General features: G+C 45.2%; 1 protein-coding gene across 2 annotated transcripts; it reads right to left on the reverse strand.

The window, feature by feature from the left end:
- Window positions 1-3,044: 3,044 nt before the first annotated feature.
- On the reverse strand, window positions 3,045-16,845 carry ERGIC2 (ERGIC and golgi 2). Of its 2 annotated transcripts, none has more exons than XM_044281412.1 (14): window positions 16,690-16,845; window positions 15,651-15,807; window positions 13,672-13,780; window positions 10,924-10,970; window positions 10,775-10,845; window positions 9,820-9,860; window positions 9,637-9,738; window positions 8,667-8,762; window positions 8,442-8,497; window positions 7,761-7,859; window positions 7,122-7,219; window positions 6,399-6,561; window positions 6,224-6,303; window positions 3,045-3,162 (listed from the first exon to the last, which is right to left on the reverse strand). In XM_044281412.1, the coding sequence occupies exons 2-14, from the start codon at window positions 15,754-15,756 to the stop codon at window positions 3,094-3,096; spliced, it is 1,137 nt and encodes a 378-aa protein (XP_044137347.1). In that variant the 5' UTR covers window positions 15,757-15,807; window positions 16,690-16,845; the 3' UTR covers window positions 3,045-3,093. The 2 variants fall into 2 exon arrangements, with proteins under 2 accessions (XP_044137347.1, XP_044137348.1); XM_044281413.1 differs by lacking the exon at window positions 16,690-16,845 and adding an exon at window positions 16,522-16,625.
- Between the last annotated feature and the right edge of the window lie 1,763 nt (window positions 16,846-18,608).

Below are 18,608 nucleotides of genomic sequence, written 5' to 3' on the forward strand. Positions count from 1 at the left end.
ACATGTGAACATAGCCTAATACATTTCGTGAGAAGAGACCTGTGCCCAGTCCTCTGAGCATTGGGGTCATTTACAAAGACCGGCTTTGGGGGTTATTTACAAAGACAAGGTGTGCGCCTTGGCATAAATTAGGGGCACCTACCACAGTCCATGCACCTGGAGCAAAATTTACTCCAGCCCCTGAAAGAAGAAGTAGTGTTTACTCCTCTTTCGTGCCTTTTTTTCAGCTATAAGGGTATGGCTACACGGCGACACTGGTTGCGCAATATCGGTCACAGCCAGGATAGCAGAGTAGTGGTGATCCTATGGAAACTAGCCGTACCCTAAAAGATAGTAAACTTGCCAAAACCAAAGTCCCAGCTACTGCCTCTCTACTACCCCCCCTTCCCCCCAGAACCGTAAAATGCATCAGATTTTCACACAAGTCCCAAATGTAGATAAAGTTACCTAAATCAAAGGAGTCAACAATATTAAATACCTGGTCATTTATTGAGGAAAATGATCCTATACTACATGTCTGAGATGCAAAATTATGTGAATCTGTAGGATTAACAGATAATTTGAAGAGGAGCCAAGTTTTTGCAGTCAATGGGATGACAATCAGCTGAGTGGGCAACCTCTTTTATTCAAAGAACAGTGATCTATCAAAGTCTGATCTTCACTGCACTTCTGCGGAAGTGGATCATGCCACAAACAAATTTATGAGGACCTCAGAAGAAGAGTTGTTGATGCTTATGAGGCTGGAGGAAAAGGTTACAAAACCATCTCTAAAGATAGAATCCATAGTCACACAGACTGTGTACAAATGGAGGAAATTCAAGACCATTATCATCCTCACCAGAGTGGTCGACCCACAAAGATCACGACAAGAGCCAGGTGAATAATAATCCTCAGGGTCACAAATGAAACCAAAGGTAACCTCTAAGTAACTAAAAGCTTTATTACATTAGCGAATGTTAATGTTCAGGAGTACTCTGAACAATAATGGTGTGCATGGCAGGATTGCAAGGAGAAAGCAACTACCCAGCAAAAAAAAAAACATTTCGCCCATCTGCGGTTTGCTAAAGATCTCTTGGAATAATGTGTTGTGGGCGGATGAGACCCATATAAAACTTTTTGGTTTAAACGAGAAGTGTTCTGTTTGAAGTAAAACACTACATTCCGGAATAAAAACCTCATCCCATCTGTGAAACAGTGGTGGTTCTATTATGGTTTGGGCATGTTTGCTGCATCTAGGCCAGGATGGCTAACCATCATTATAAAACAATGAATTCCGAACAATACCAGCAAATTCGAGAGAAAATGGTCAAGGTGTCAAGAGAACGTGGGTCATGCAGCAAGCCAACCGCCCTAAACACCGGTTGTTCTACCAAAGAATTCTTAAAAGGGGTTATCAATGACACAAACTACTCCCATGTGCCGGGCCCCTCACAGGGAATATACTTACCCCACTCCGCGCACCGCTGCTTCTCCCCGTGCCCCGATGAAAACATCCGGTGTCGGGAGGAGCAGCCAATGGCAGACGGGGACGAGCCTCCCTACCATTACGGGTGACACTAAGGAGGCTTGTCCCTGTCTGGCACTGGCTGCCCCACCCCCACACGATGGGATATTTTCATCGGCAGACGGTGAGAAGCAGCGGCGGTGCGGGCACCAGGAGCTGCGCAAGTATATTACCTGTGAGGGGCCCGGCACATGGGGGGGCAGTTTATGGTATTGGATAACCCCTTTACAGAAATATAAAGTTAAAAGTTTGAAATGGTCGAATCACAGTCCTGACCTTAAGCTAATAGAAATGTTGTGGAAGGACCTGGAGTGAGCAGTTAATGGAAGGAAACCCAACATCACAGAGTTGAAGCCGTTTTGTATGGAGGAATGAGCTAACATTCCTAGAAGCCGATGTGCAAGATCAGTCAATTACAAAAAAATATTTAGTTGCAGTCATTGCTGCACAAAAGGGTCACACCAGATACTGAAACCAAAGGTTCACTTACCTTTGTGACTCTCAGACATGTGATATTGGATCATTGTCCTCATTAAATAAGTCTAATATTTTTTGACTCATTTGTTTGAGTTTGATATCTTTATCTACTTTTACGACTTCTGGTGTAGTTTTAGGCCAAATTCTGAAAGGTTCAAAAACTGTCAAGCACCACTGTATTTAAACTTGGCCCTTGTCTAAGTCACTCAAATCCACTTGCCCATTTTTCTGCCTTCAACACATTGACTTAAAAAAAAAAAACTGGCTATTTACTTGTTATCTAATATATCCCACCCCTTGACAGATGACACAGTTATTAGATAATGAAGGTTATTCACTTCACTTGTCTATAACGTACCCTTAAACAGCCATAACATTAACATCACTAAATGTTCCTAGAGTCGGTCTGGAGTGTAAATGTAGGTGAACACTGCCATCTAGTGCACAAAGGTTTTGTAGAGACACGAGGATAGTATTTTCATATAGTATTTTTAGTATTGTATTAAAAGGGTTGTGCAGAGATTTATATCGGATGACCCATTGTCAGGATACCCGGGACCCCCACCGATCAGCTACTTTATGAGAAGGCGGCGCTCCATGCGAGAATAGTCTCCTGCGTAGTGTCTGTGTAGTGTAATTACAAGTACTAGTTCCATTCAAGTAAATGGAGCAAGTACATGTATTACACTTCTGAGACGAAGTGCAGTGTAATGCAGAAGAAGCAGCGCTTGCATGGAGCACCGGGTCCTGCTAATACGATATTGATGATCTATCCTGACAATAGGTCATCAATATAAGTCAATGCACAACCCCTTCAAGACTCATGTCACACAGATTTCTATTATTACCCGGCTTTTCCAGTCTTTGGAATGTCATCTTCCCGTTTCCTATTGCTGTGTAAGAAAATACAATTTGTTGCTCAGGAAAACTAAATGAAAATCTATGTGGAGCTGTAATAGTATCCATATTGGTTGTCAACCAGCTTTCAGTAGCTCCAGATCGGCCACCTTAATGCAAAAAAATGCTAGAAGGAACCTCAAACACAAGACAACATAGGCCGATGTGTAAAACTAGGATGATACGTTTATTCTGATCATAAAAGTCTTGGTCACTCATATAGGGTCCGGGGGAGAAGTCTCTGTACTGTGATTGGAGGAGAGGAGGCTCTGTACGTGGTTCTCCTACAACAAAGGAAGAAACATTTAGGATGTTTAAAAGGGAATGACACCTTTAGCCAATTATTTAGAACAGTTCTGTAGCTCTCTCTCTCTCATATATATATATATATATATATATGCACATATCTATCTACACATTATAGGCACCTTGATGAGCTGTACCGACACTGGGTCGTTTCAATCATCACAGATTCCAAACTGGTCCCAAAAGGGGTTTTGGGAACCCGTGGCTCTCCAGCTGTTGTAAAACTACAACTCACACGGCAGTGTAATTTTACAACTGAAGAGTCAGACACACACTTTTTTTTTTTTTACCCGATCTAAAAAAATAAAATAAAAACTCAGCAAATGCTTTATTCTGATCCATTTCTGTCGCTCAGACTCACCTATTCAATGTAAGGCAGTGAGAAAAACATGGAACACACAAAGAAGCCCTCTGTGTGCTATCCTTTTTTCACTGATACATTTCTTTGCAGACAGAAAAATCTGACATTAATGTGTGAATAAGCCCTTAGACTAGGGATCAGCAACCTCTGACACTCCAGCTGTACTGAAACTACAACTCCCAGAATCCTCCTTTTACTTCTAAGGCTACTTTCACACTTGCGCTAGGTGCGGATCCGTCTGGTATCTGCACAGACGGATCCGCACCTATAAATGCAAACCATGGAATCCGTTCAGTGCGGATCCGTCTGCATAACAGCTTTTTCAGATCTGAGTTATCACGATCGTGAAAACTCAGATCCTGATCGGGTGCTGCCAGACCCCTCTCCTTCCCCAGTATTAAAAGCATTGGTGGCCAGTGAGGTCCCCCCTCCCTCATCATTGGTGGCAGCGGAGCGGCATTTCCGATCGGAGTCCCAGTTTAATCGCTGGGGCTCCGATCGGTTACCATGGCAGTCAGGACGCTACTGCAGTCCTGGCTGCCATGGTTACTTAGCTTATACTTACCTGCGCTGTCTGTGGCCGGCCTGCGCCCCTCCTACTGGTAAGTGAAGTGACAGGTATGTGCGATGCGCCGCAGACCTGTCACTTACCAGTAGGAGGAGCGCCGGCCGGCCACAGACAGCGCAGGTAAGTATAAGCTAAGTAACCATGGCAGCCAGGACTGCAGTAGCGTCCTGGCTGCCATGGTAACCGATCAGAGCCCCAGCGATTAAACTGGGACTCCGATCGGAAATGCCGCTCCACTGCCACCAATGATGGGGGGGGGTTGTTAGCCTGTGGCCACTGCCACCAATGCTTTTAATACTGGGGAGGGAGGGAGGGGCCGCACTGGCCACCAATGCTTTTAATACTGGGGAGGGATCTCACAAGCGGAACCCCAAACGCAAATGTGAAAGTAGCCTAAGAGAGTTACAAGAACTTCTCAGTAAGGGCTCTTTCACACGAGCGGATGCCATGCAGTTAAGCCGCTGCGTGAAAGAGACAAGCCGCGCTCTGGACAGCAGAGACATGGAGCAGTGACATGATTGATAATGCTCCGTGCCTCTCTGTGACCTTTAGATTACAAAATCGCAGCGAGATAAAGTTGTCACCGTGATTTTGTAGTAAAAAGATCACAGAGAGGCACGGAGCATTATCAATCATGTAAATGCTCAGTGTCTCTGCTGTCCGGAGCGGGGCTTGGCTCTCTTTCACGCAGCGTATTACTCGCACAGCATCCGCTCGTGTGAAAGAGCCCTAAGTGTGCATGATGGGAGTTGAAGTTTCACAGCAGCTGAATTGCCAAAGGTTGCGGATCCCTGCCTTAGGCCCCTTTCACACAAGCGAGTCCCACGCATCAGACTCCCAGCGTGTGTCAGGGAGAGCACGTCCTGAACTCCAGAGCCCTGCCAGGGTCGCATAGCATTATATTGATTTATGGTGCTATGTAACCCTTACAGTTCTGGAATGTATTGGATAATACTGACAGCCTTATGTCAGTGTTATCCAATACATTCCAGAACTGTAAGGGTTACATAGCATCATAAATCAATATAATGCTATGTGACCCCGTCCGTGCTGGGAGGTCACGACGGGAGCTGTGCTGCGAGTCTGGAGCGTGACACTCGCTCGTCTAAAAAGGGGCCTTAGACTCATTAGTTGTAAGAGGGCAGCAGGAGGAGGGAATATCATTAGTCTCTCTCACCAATAACACATGTCCTTAGGTGTTTGGGAGGGGGGGGGGGTGTCCTGCAGAGTAATGCGTTACAGTCACTTTTATATAACACTCAGGGTGATTATATTACAGTCTCCCCAGAATGCTGTGAGAGTGGAGGAGCAGAATCATATTACACAGTCCCCAGAATGCTATGAGAGTGGAGGAGCAGAATCATATTACAGTCTCCTCAGAATGCTATGAGAGTGGAGGAGCAGGATCATATTACAGTCTCCCCAGAATGCTGTGAGAGGGGAGGAGCAGGATCATATTACACACTGCCCTTAATGCTGTGAGAGGGGAGGAGCGGGATCATATTACAGTCTCTCCAAAAGGCTACGAGAGGAAAGGAGCAGGATCATATTACAGTCTCCCCAAAAGGCTATGAGAGGAGAGGAGCAGGCTCATATTACAGTCTCCCCAAAAGGCTACGAGAGGAAAGGAGCAGGATCATATTACAGTCTCTCCAAAAGGCTACGAGAGGAAAGGAGCAGGATCATATTACAGTCTCCCCAAAAGGCTATGAGAGGAGAGGAGCAGGCTCATATTACAGTCTCCCCAAAAGGCTACGAGAGGAAAGGAGCAGGATCATATTACAGTCTCTCCAAAAGGCTACGAGAGGAAAGGAGCAGGATCATATTACAGTCTCCCCAAAAGGCTATGAGAGGAGAGGAGCAGGCTCATATTACAGTCTCCCCAAAAGGCTACGAGAGGAAAGGAGCAGGATCATATTACAGTCTCCCCAAAAGGCTACGAGAGGAAAGGAGCAGGATCATATTACAGTTCCCCCACAATGCTGTGAGAGGGGAGAAGCAGGATCATATTACAGTCTCTATGAAAATTATAGTCCCACCCATCCTGTGTTTAATAATGTGCTGTGAGAGAAGAGCAATGGGTGCATGCAGGATCAGAGAACACACTCACTTCAGGATGTCTGTAAACTCCAAGCTTGAAACGGCAGCAAATAACATCCACAAAAACTTCTGCCAGTCCATGGATCATCCCTAAAATTGAAAAAAATATTACCACTAAAAACGGCAAATTCAAAACCTGAACAAGTAAAGTGAACCAGGCAAGGCAAAAAAAAAAAAACACTCACCGGTAGTGGTGAATATCCCCCCAATAATGCCACAGAGTCGCACAAGAAACTTCCACAGGGGCATGTGGTCCTCCGTCACGGTCACCATTAATGAACTGATGTCATATTTCATAAATATCCCCGACACTCCATGACTGCCGATTGCATGGTTTATCGCACGCTCCTATAACAGTACAATTAAGACTAAGTGGAGAGTTTATTAAAGGGCATCTGTCAGCAGATTCGTAACTATGAAACTGGCAGACCTAAGACATGTGCTTGGCAGCTGAAGGCATCTGTGTGGGTCCCATGTTCATATGTGCCGATATGGCTCGGAAAAGTATACAAATATATGTAAAAGTGCCTTTAGGGGCAATGGGGGCGTTGCTGTTACATCTAGATGCTCTGCTCTCTATGCAACTGCCAAACCATCTCCACTTTGATTGACAGGACCAGGTGTGATGACATTTTTACTGCATGGCCCTGTCAATAAAAAAGGAGAGGGCGTAATAAATCCAGAGAGAACAGAGCCACTAGGGGTAACGGCAACGCCCCCATTGCAGCTAGAGGCTAATTGGCATATATTAAAACATGATTTTTATCAGTAATGCGGGCACATAGGAACATGGCACCAACACAGATGCCTTCAACTGCCAATTGCACATCTCCAGTCAACCAGTTTCATGGATACAAATCTACCGACAGATGCCCTTTAAATGCTGTCATGTCAGTAAAGGATCTCACCCTCTCAGTCACTGAGAACTGGTGTGTGTCTCCATACACCTTGTGTGTGTTGAGTTTGGTTGGGACAATGGTGATAAAATACTGGTACATCTGATTACCTACAAAAAAAAAAAAAAAAAAGTTAAAGGTTTCATGAAGAGGCTGGCTGTATAATGGTCTCCTACAGTGACAAATAGCTGCAGCATACATATAAGCCAAAACTACGGGCAACTTCAAACCCCAAAATCCATAAACCTACAGCAATGACAACTACTGGAATACATGGTAAAGTTCTAAAAATCTACCACCATTTTGTGTCTACAGCTCTTATGCAGATGTATGTGTCTCCATGGTCAAGGACTACAAACAAACCATGAATTTTCTGATACTGCAATGATACGCTCTTCCATGTGTCCTCATGCATTTGGTAGATGGACATGGTGCAGCGAGAAAACAGAAGAGTATAACTGCAGAACCCGACTTCACAGCTTTTGTTTGTAGTCTGACCATAGAGACATATAGATCTGAATAGGAGCTATAGCCACAAAACAGCAGTGCTATACAGAATCTTTAGTGTACGAATGAGGCATAATAGGAGTTACAGTTCTGACACTAGCTGGTGAGCATCATATAACATACAGCACAGAGGGGAGCACTTACTTTCCTCCGCTATTTTTTCCGTTCCATCTAAGGGGTTGATAATCCCTGGTAATATCTCTCCAAAGGACAAGTGATCAATGCGATGAGAGAAATTATAGCCTGACAAACAAAAAATAATAATTGTGCACTGTAGCCAAAAGCTGTTGAGTATAGTTAATGTCTTGCCCTCTTCTATGAAGATACTAAAAATCATTCTTATTCATCGTTTTGCAAGTGTTTTGACAACCTATATGTACAGCACCACAGTTTCTTTGGGCTTTGCTAGTCCTGAACAGGTGTCTATGGTTAAAGGGGTTCTGCACTTTGTTTAAACTGATAATCTATCCTCTGGATAGATCATCAGCATCTGACCGGCGGGGGTCCGACACACGGGACCCCCGCCGATCAGCTCTTTGAGAAGGCAGCGGCGCTGCCTTCTCACTGTTTACCGACAGCCCAGTGACGTCACGACTAGTATCAACTGGCCTGGGCGGGGCTAAGCTCTGTTCATTTGAATGGAGCTTAGCCCCACTCAGACAAGTTGATACTAGTCGTGACGTCACTGGGCCGGTGGTAAACAGTGAGAAGGCCCCCCGCCGGTCAGATGCTGATGATCTATCCAGAGGATAGATTATCAGTTTAAACAAAGTGCAGAACCCCTTTAAGGTTTCCAGCTATAGGCATTTTAATGAATATACTCACTGTCGTGGCTCACAAGAGCTGCCAAATGTGCGTGGCCTCTGGGATGTGGAATGGCTCTAAAAAATAATAATAATAAAAAAAAATAATAGATATATAATTCATCAAAATCGTATAAAATGTGTCCTTAGAACCTCCAAACCACCATCATATGGAGGGCACTGAACCCGGTCAATACAGCTCTACAATACACTCCCCGTGAATCACACTCTTGACAGAACAACATACTTGCCCACAGTAATGTGGAAGTTTCCAGCCACTTTATTGATATCGAGATGACCGTGGATCCGGCAGGCGCTGGGTGGCTCAGAAGGGGAATCTTCCCTAAAAAGCAGAGACAACAAGAGTTAGGCATACTGCCCCCTTCCCATCATCTACACGACTTCACGTATATACAATGCAGCCATTATGTAACAGTGCCATAATGCTTCCCAAAATATAGCTCACAGGCTAGAGCCATAAGAAGCCTAAATAATCCCACTATACAGAGCACACACACAATGTTACTATACTGTAGACGCATGGTGGTGCCATAAGAAACCTAAATAATCCCACTATACAGAGCGCACACAATGTTACTATACTGTAAAGACATAGTGGCGCCATATGAAGCCTAAATGATCCTACTATACAGAGCACACCTAATGTTACTATACTGTAAACACATGGTGGCGCCATAGGAAGCCTATATGATCCCACTATACAGAGCACGCATAATGTCACTATACTATAAACACATTGTGGCGCCATATCAAACCTAAATAATCCCACTATACAGAGCACACACAATGTTACTATACTGTAAACACATGGTGGCGCCATAAGAAGCCTATATGATCCCACTATACAGAGCATGCATAATGTGACCATACTGTAAACACATGATAGTGCCATAAAAAGCCTAAATAATCCTACTATACAGTGCACACAGAATCCTGTCATACTGTAGACTTCTAATAGTGCCATCATTAGAATAAATAATCCCAATATACGGTGCCAAATAACAGTACTATAAAGTGTGGCGGGCAAGTGCCCCTTTCTACACAGAGGAGGTGCCAGTGCCATCTGTTGTATCCAATATGAGGCAGGACTCAATGCTTATCAGCGAGTAGCAGCACTGCAATACACCCAAAACAGCACTAAGACACCGTGAAGTTGACACCATCCAGTATCTATGAGGGGTATACAAGCTTTTTACCTGGGCGGCAAGGCAGTGACTGAACTCCGCAGCGCACTCTTGAACAGAAGGTCCTGTAAGGATGCCTCTTCCTGTAACCTGTTCTGAATCTGCTGCAGCATCCTACAACACAATGAAATGCTTATGAGACAGAACCTTGGGGACCCGGGACCAGCTGCTTCCCTCCACTGTCCACCGTCTCACCTCTGCCACTGCCTTTGCTGTGGAGACAACTCAAAAATAACCTGAAAGACATAAGACAGTCTTGTGTTTCACACTACAGTACACTACATGATGTCTTATTAGAATGGCACTGTCCAGAGGTATGCTATATGGCAGGGATGCCCAACCTGTGGGCCTCCAGCTGTTGTAAAATTACAACTCCCACCAAGCCCTGGCATAGGCTGTCTGGGCATGCTGGGAGCTGTAGTTTTGCAACAGCTGGAGGGACGCAGGTTGGGCATCCCTGCTATAAAGTAAAAGCTGTGGACAACTTTGGGGGCAATTTTTTTTATTTATTATTATTGCAGTGTACTCATTTTGAGCTAAATAATTTTTTTTAACTCGTCTTTATTAACAATGTTGAGCCCTTCACTCTGTACAGACTTGAGATTCTCTAGTAGCAGGCTCTGTATTTTTACCATTTCCAGTCAGGCAGCTCAACTGAAAGCTCCTGATCTGTGACCTCCTAAACACTCACCATAGCTCAATTCTTGTCTTACTGATAAGAATGTGGCTTAAATAAGAGTTTATGACCTTTTAATAAATTAGAAACAAGGTTTATTAGATGACCGGCACAAAGTAAAAAGTACGGTCCACAGCTAGTTAACCCTTTGAGACAGAACAGCTGAATATTTTCAATGAAGACCAATTGAAAAAAAATGTATTTTAGCCAAAATGAGTAAAATGCAATCATAAAATAAAAATAAATTTTAAAAAAATGACTCCAAAGTTGTACATTGCCTTTAAAGCTTAGCGGACCAAGCCTTCAGATATGAAGGAAGGGTTGGACTTCTAGCTCCGTAATAACTGCCCAGCCACAGGTTGGGGAACACTTGCTTTAAAAGGAACCAGTTCCTTTAAACATACAAATGTACTTTTTTTTTTTTTTTTACATCAAAGGTTTCCTATAATTTCAACAGATCGTGGTCCTGCTCACCGGCTCATATACCAGTCCTTCTGCAGATGTCACCATGGTCTCAGCCAGATCCAGGACATCGGCACCAATATCTGGAAAGCACACAATACATATGAGGCAAAGGCAGGAAAAACACAACATTGCCACCTGCTGCCCAAGATCATACTTACACTGGCATTTCATGGCCACAGTGATGTCGATGTTCAATCTTAATTTACTGAAATAGTAAAAGAAAAAAAAAATGGAAAAAATTATAATGAAAAAACTCCACCACATGTAGTGTTGTATCTACAAGGGTTGATTACTAACACAGCAGGCAATTACCAGGAACAACTATTCTCTCCCGATAATTGCCTGCTCAGTATGGTGACCCGTCTCCCCATAGAGAATCACTGCTTTTTCCTGATTACACAGCACAATCTGCTGCCCAGATGACATGCGGCACAATTAAACAGGGCAATTATAGCAGAAGAGCGTTCCTAGGTACACTGTCTCATGATAATTTCCCCGATCACTGGCCCTGGCATCTGTCAGCAGATTTGTACCTACGACACTGAATGACCTGTTACATGTGCGCTTGGCAGCTGAAGGCATCTGTGCTGGTCCCATGTTCATTTGTGCCCGCATTGCTGAGAATAATTATGTTTTAATATATGGAACTGAGCCTCTAGAAGCAACGGGGGCGTTACCATTACACCTAAACTATCTACTCTCTCTGCAACTTCCGCTCCCTCTGCATTTTGATAGACAGAGTGAGGTAGTGGAAACGTTATCACACCTGGCCCTGTCGAACAAAGTGCGGCGTAGGGTTGTCACAATACCAAAATTTTGATTCGATTTCGATACCATAAAAAAGTATTGCGATACTCGACACCACGCGAAAAAATAGAACACCAAAAAGCAGCGTGCATTTTTTGAAACGTCCGGCCCATAATCGAACAGTCCTATCCTATTTTTTGGGGAGATAAGACGACTAAATAAAAATGGCAAATCGAGCGTTTTTTTTATGTTACAGCATTCACCGCATAGGAGATTTTTTTTATATTTTAATAGTTTGGACTTTTCGGACATGGCGATATGCAATATGTTTGTTTATTGTTTACATATTTTATATGTAAAATTGGGAAAGGGGGTGATTTATACTTAATATTTTGGTGTTTTTTAATTATTTTTTTTAACTTTTTATTTAATAACCATTTCCCCTTAGGGGCTAGAACCTGGGATCTTTTAATCCCTTATTCTATTCACCCTGATAGAGCTCTATTAGGGTGACTAGGACTTTACACTCTCCCTGCTGTCCCGGGCTTTGTGCACACAGCAGCAGGGAGATTACCATGGCAGCCAGGGCTTCAGTAATGTCCTGGCTGCCATGGTAACCTACCGGAGCCCCAGGATTACACTGCTGGGACTCCGATCACAACTGCCGCTGCACCATCAATGAGGAGGAGAGGAGGGGACCCTGTGGCCACTGCCACCAATGATTTAATAATGGGGGGTTTGTGGGGGGAAGGGGGTGCAAGCTGCACTGCCTCACCAATGTTTTTAAACCATTAATACAAATACTATGTGATTCTGCCGCCGGCACCCGCCTCCTTTATTTGTATTAATGGTTTAAAAACATTGGTGGCGCAGTGCAGCTTGCCCCCCCAACCCCCCAGTATTAAATCATTGGTGGCAGTGGCCACTGGGTTCCCTCCCCTCCTTCTCATTGGCAGTTGTGATCGTAGCCCCCAACGGAATATGAGGGGTTTAACTACTGCTGATTGCAGCTCCCTGTCATAGAGGTCGAGTGTCGGCTATGCGATTCTGCCGCCGGCACCTGCCTCCTGTCTTTGTATTAATGGATTACTTATCATTGGTGGCGCAGTGGCCACAGTCCCTCCCCTCCTTCGCCCCTCTCTCTCCTCTTTAATGGCAGCAGCACAGGGGGAGGGAGAGACTGCTTTCTTCTCCCCTGTGCTGCTGAGGGAACATGAGCGCGCTGACAGCAGCACGCTCATGTTCTGTGATACTAGGCTGCGCAGTAGCGGAGCCTAATATCGGTAAATGGCAAATCCCGGTATCAAATCGATACCGGTACAAAAGTATGGTTTGGGTATCGATAATTCGATACCCGCTGCAACCCTAGTGAGGCGCAGCAGTTTCAGACAGAGCACAGCCTCTAGGTGTAACGGTAACGCCCCTGTTGCACCTAGAGACTCATCTGCATATATTACAACATCATTTTTCTCAGCAATGCAGGCACATATGAAGATAAGACCAACACAGATGTCTTCAGCTGCCAAGCGCACATATGACACTGGCTGACCTGTTACAGGTACAAATCTGCCGACAGATGCCCTTTATGGGAGAGTTTACATTACGTTTAAATACTAGGCTTGACATATACTCTGGTAATATATCAGAGGGTCCATTGACCCCATTACACCAGACTGTAAGCCTCAGCATATCATTATTCACTCAATGGAAAAAAAAAATAAAAATGTAGTATATAGTTCAAAAAAGTATGCTGGTTGGTACCTATGGCCGATATATAGAGTCTTCTGTCAGAGGTATGACGGGAAATACTGACTGCTATATACTGTACCTCAGACCTAGACAGGCCTGTATTTCCTGAGTGGTGGCTTAAAGGGAGCCTACTATGGAGACACATGAGACAGAATAGTAAGTACAGTCTGGTGACATCTGCACTGTAGTTTCTGGTTTGCAGGATCCCATACACACCAGCCTCCAACAAACCCCACCGACATAATAGTGCCCCCTACTTTTGCCATAAAAACAATATGTGATGTAGTTTCACAACGGACGTTGCCGATCTCTGCTCTAGAACATGGCCTGTACCCCTAGGGTACACGTACCACAGGTTGAAAACCTAGGTTCTATAGGGACATCATCCAGTGACAAGGACTGACAATAACCTGGTGAAATCCTTGTCCACTTCGTAATCGTATCTCATCCACGTGTCACGATAGACCAGGAACTCCAGGACTGTGAGGATGGCCATGACGGAGAACGCCAGCAGGGACACTAGGGAGACACACAGAACCCAGGATGAAATGAATACTCGAGTATTATGGGGGTGCTGGTAGGGAAGATGCCTTCAAAGAGTTAGGAAAAAGAGGTGTAAGAAAGCTGTTACGGCGTATACTGTAGTCCAGAAACAGTCAGCAAGCCTGTTCTCTGACAGAGGGCTATGTGATACAAAACATGACTCCTACTGAAAATAGACGGTACAAAGTAAAAATCCTCAATATATAGACTATTCCTGTGGGTTCCTATACAATGATTAACCATTTACCCTCCCTAGGGTGACGACCTGTAGCTCGGCCTCCTCTGGCTGGTCCAGCACGTTGTATAGCTCCTACAGGAGGAACTAATGTGAGAGGCTCGGCAGTGAGGGAACACAACACGAGGTGCACAAGAGGAGCGAGCAGTCATGGGAAATGTAGTCTACAGTATGTCACACATGGGCGGCTGCACCGATGAGGAGCACATGGGGAACAGCCGGGTGACAAAAAGGTAATTATACATGAGATAGCATTACTGTGTAATGACCCTGAAACCTGCCTTTGTGTTTCTCCTCCACACACTGGAACAGCCCTTTAAAGGGGTTGTCCGGGTTCAGAGCTGAACCCGGACATATCCATATTTCCACCCAGACAGCCCCTCTCATATCATGTTCCTATGTGCTCCCTTGTCCTGCGTTAGATTGCGCAGGGCAAGGGCTTTTTATTTACAATAACACACTGCCGAGTGGAGGCTTCCGCCCAGCAGTGTGTTCGGTGACATCACCGACTCTGATGGGCAGTGCTAAAGCCCGCCCATCAGTGCCGGCGACGTCACCGGTCCCACTGCTGGGCTGAAGCCTCCGCCTGGCAGCCCTAAGGAGAGCCCAGTACATCACTGGATCTCCTGAAAATGCTTTTGCTCTGCACGATTCAGCACAGGGCAAAGGAGAGCATCGGAGCTTCAGCCCAGAAATGCTTCAATGCCTGGGTAAAAATATGGGCTCTGAACCCGGACAACCCCTTTAAGGATCGGCCTGTCTCCTCTCCTGTAGGTCTGTTGTAGTAACTACTTGCATTCCCCATGTAATAACAATTCTGGAGCCTCTATTCTTATGACTATGTTGTGCTGTTCCTTTTGTTATTCCTGTGAGCAGTTATTAATGAATTACTAGCATTTTGCAATGAAGGTCCAGATGGGTGTGACCAGTTTGGAAGTGAAGGGGGGGGGGGGGGGGGTGCCCCTGCACAATATGACACTGACAACACTGATTGGATAATGACACTGTTCAGGGACGCACCCTCAACTGGTAACACCCAACTAGAGCTTTATTGCAAAATGCTGTAATTCATTAATAACTTCTAGAAGGAATAACAGAGGAATGGTACAACATAGAGTCATAAGAACTGATGCTCCAGAATGCCTATTACATGAAGAATACAAGTACTAACTACAACAGACATGTCAGGAGCGGTGACAGGTCCTCTTTACCTGAGCTCCTATAATGCAGATTGTTATACTGAGCCTGGTATAAAGAGAACACTACCCAGAATGCAAATCACCAGCTGGAACTCTGTGCAGACACTGAACAAGAAGGGAATGCTGGGAGATTTCAGCGTAGAAGCTTGCAGTGAATTACTTCCTGCCTGTAGAAGCTGACTGTTGTGTACCTCAGTGAAATAAGTGACATGAGATGCAGTAACCCCCCCATCAACACCACTTTATGTTGCACATCTCCAGTGCAGAGACCCTCTAGAGACATTTACATTGTATATGGGATATCAGCCGCTTCCTATTATAAGTTGCGATCTTTAAGGTAACTGGCCCTTTAAATCTATCTCCACAGGCAAAGATTGGAAAAGCCTCCAGTGAAGCAGAGTCCCTCACGTACCAGTCCCCCTGCTTGCTGATGTTTCCACGTAGCTGTCAGGTACTTTGGGGAAAGCATCGAGCTCCTTCACTAGGTTCAGGGTCTTCCTGCGGTTCAGCCGCCTCATCCTTAAGCTTCAACCCGCAGAACGGATGCCAGGTGCCCACCGATGATGAACCTGCAGAACAGCACCAACCAGAGCCCAACACTGTGAAATCTAGACTAGAACTTAATCGTAGGTCGTACAAGGGTCGGGGGCGGTAGTGTCAGGAGGGCACGGTGGTCCAGGGGGGCGGTAGTGTCAGGAGGGCACGGTGGTCCAGGGGGGCGGTAGTGTCAGGAGGGCACGGTGGTCCAGGGGGGCGGTAGTGTCAGGAGGGCACGGTGGTCCAGGGGGGCGGTAGTGTCAGGAGGGCACGGTGGTCCAGGGGGGCGGTAGTGTCAGGAGGGCACGGTGGTCCAGGGGGGCGGTAGTGTCAGGAGGGCACGGTGGTCCAGGGGGGCGGTAGTGTCAGGAGGGCACGGTGGTCCAGGGGGGCGGTAGTGTCAGGAGGGCACGGTGGTCCAGGGGGGCGGTAGTGTCAGGAGGGCACGGTGGTCCAGGGGGAAGTAGTGTCAGGAGAGCACGGTGGTACAGGGGGGGGTAGTGTCAGGAGGGCACGGTACAGGTGGGGGTAGTGTCAGGAGGGCACGGTACAGGTGGGGGTAGTGTCAGGAGGGCACGGTGGTACAGGGGGGGTAGTGTCAGGAGGGCACGGTACAGGTGGGGGTAGTGTCAGGAGGGCACGGTACAGGGGGGGTAGTGTCAGGAGGGCACGGTACAGGGGGGGGTAGTGTCAGGAGGGCACGGTACAGATATAACACAGATATTAGTGATAACCAATATCACCACCATTACTGCCCATAGGAACTCTCATTCATCTTCCCCAGGCTCTTGAACAGTGGCTGTCCAGGGACTGAGCTCAGTGTATTCAAAAGCGGCACATCACGTGCTCTCTCTCACACCGACACAGCCCTGCTGTCTACACCAGTTTCACGTACATAGAGGCGCGACACTCACCGGCTACAGGGGACAGAGGATCCAGCACTCTCGTCCTGGCTCATCACAAGAACAAGTGCATCATCGTCACTTCCGTCCTCGTCAGCGCTGTTTATTCCCAGCTTAAAATCGTCCCTTTCTCTAGTCGCATTATAGCAGCTGACGGTATAAACATAAAAGCCGTATGGTCTACAACAAAATGGCGGCCGCTGAGAATCGTCTCACCGCGTCATGTGACTGGTAAAAAGTTCATTGGTCAAGCGACAAGCTTCGGACCCCATGATTAGTAAGGGCAAATACATGTATTCCGGACAATTGCTTTGCCCATTCCTGTATCATGTATTTGGTTTAGTTTCAGTACAAGATGCTCCTCACAGTATCAGTATGTTGTTAACCACTTCCTGACCAAGCCTAATTTTGTGAATCTGGCATGTCATTATGCAGTAATAACTTTGAAAAAAAATAAAAATTGTGTGACACATTGTACCTTATGTTAATGGTAAATTTAAATCACTATGTTTTACCTTTATTTATTTATTTATAAAAAAAATCTAAAATTTACCCAAAATTTGAACAAAATTATATTTTCTAAATTTTAATCTCTTTTTAAGATGGATAGTGATTCCTCATAAACATTTTAACTCCTTAAAGAGAACCTTTCACCAGAAAAAAGTATCTATAGTTAGGCTCCACCCAGGGGAACCTGCCGGCGTCTCTTTCTCCTATGCTGTAGCGCTGGCCAATCGCAGCGCTCAGCTCATAGCCTGGCTATGAGCTGAGCGCTGCGATTGGCCAGCGCTACAGCATAGGAGAAGGAGACTGCGGCAGGTTCCCCTGGGTGGAGCCTAACTATGAACATACCGGAGGCTATACCGGGAGAACGGAGCGGCGCCCGGGGATAACAGTAGGTGCAGGGGGATCCCTGGGCGCCGCTCTACACGTCTGTATAGTCAGTTTAGATACTTAATTCTGGTGAAAGGTCCTCTTTAAGGACAAAGCCCTATTTCACCTTAAGGACCAGGCCATTTTTTGCAAATCTGACTAGAGTGACTTTAAGTGGTGATAACTTTAAAACGATTTGGCTTATCCAGGCCATTCTGAGACTGTTTTTTTTTTTTGTAACATATTGTACTTCATGACACTGGTAAAATGAAGTAAAAAAAAAAATTATAATAATTTTTATTTATAAAAAAAATACCAATTTACCAAAATTTGGGAAAAATTAGCAAATTTCCAAGTTTCAATATCTCTACTTCTATAATACATAGTAATACCTCCAAAAATAGTTATTACTTTACATTCCCCATATGTCTACTTCATGTTTGGATCATTTTGGGAATCACACTTTAGTTTTTGGGGATGTTACAAGACTTAGAAGTTTTTTTCAGAAATTTTCAAAAACCCAATTTTTAGAAACCAGTTCAGGTCTGAAGTCACTTTGTGAGGCTTGCATAATAGAAACCACCCAAAAATGACCCTATTCTTGAAACTACACCCCTCAAGGTATTCAAAACTGATTTTACAAACGTCTTTAACCCTTTAGGTGTTCCACAAGAGTTAATGGCAAATGGAGATAACATTTCAGAATGTAGATTTTTCGGCAATATTTCCATTTTAATCAATTTTTTTCAGTAACAAAGCAAGGGTTAGCAGCCAAAGAAAATGCTATATTTATTGTCCTGATTCTGTAGTTTGCAGAAACACCCCATATGTGTCCGTAAACTACTGTACGGCCACACAGCGGGGCGTAGAGGGAAAGGTGTGCCGTGTGGTTTTTGGAAGGCAGATTTTGCTGGACTGTTTTATTTACACCATGTCCCATTTGAAGCCCCCTGATGCACCCCTAGAGTAGAAACTCCATAAAAGTGACCCCATCTAAGAAACTACACCCCTCAAGGTATTCAAATCTGATTTTACAAACTTTGTTAACCCTTTAGGTA

Source organism: Bufo gargarizans, chromosome 2 (genome assembly GCF_014858855.1).
Source record: "Bufo gargarizans isolate SCDJY-AF-19 chromosome 2, ASM1485885v1, whole genome shotgun sequence".
NCBI lineage: Eukaryota > Metazoa > Chordata > Amphibia > Anura > Bufonidae > Bufo > Bufo gargarizans.

Excerpts from the sequence above, each read along its gene's own strand:
- ERGIC2 (XM_044281412.1), bottom strand. The coding sequence starts at position 15,756 with ATGAGGCGGCTGAACCGCAGGAAGACCCTGAACCTAGTGAAGGAGCTC. Across the intron at positions 6,562-7,121 it reads AGTTCTCAGTGACTGAGAGG|GAGCGTGCGATAAACCATGC; the intron begins GTGAGATCCTTT and ends GTACTGTTATAG. Across the intron at positions 6,304-6,398 it reads GGGGATATTCACCACTACCG|GGATGATCCATGGACTGGCA; the intron begins GTGAGTGTTTTT and ends TTTCAATTTTAG.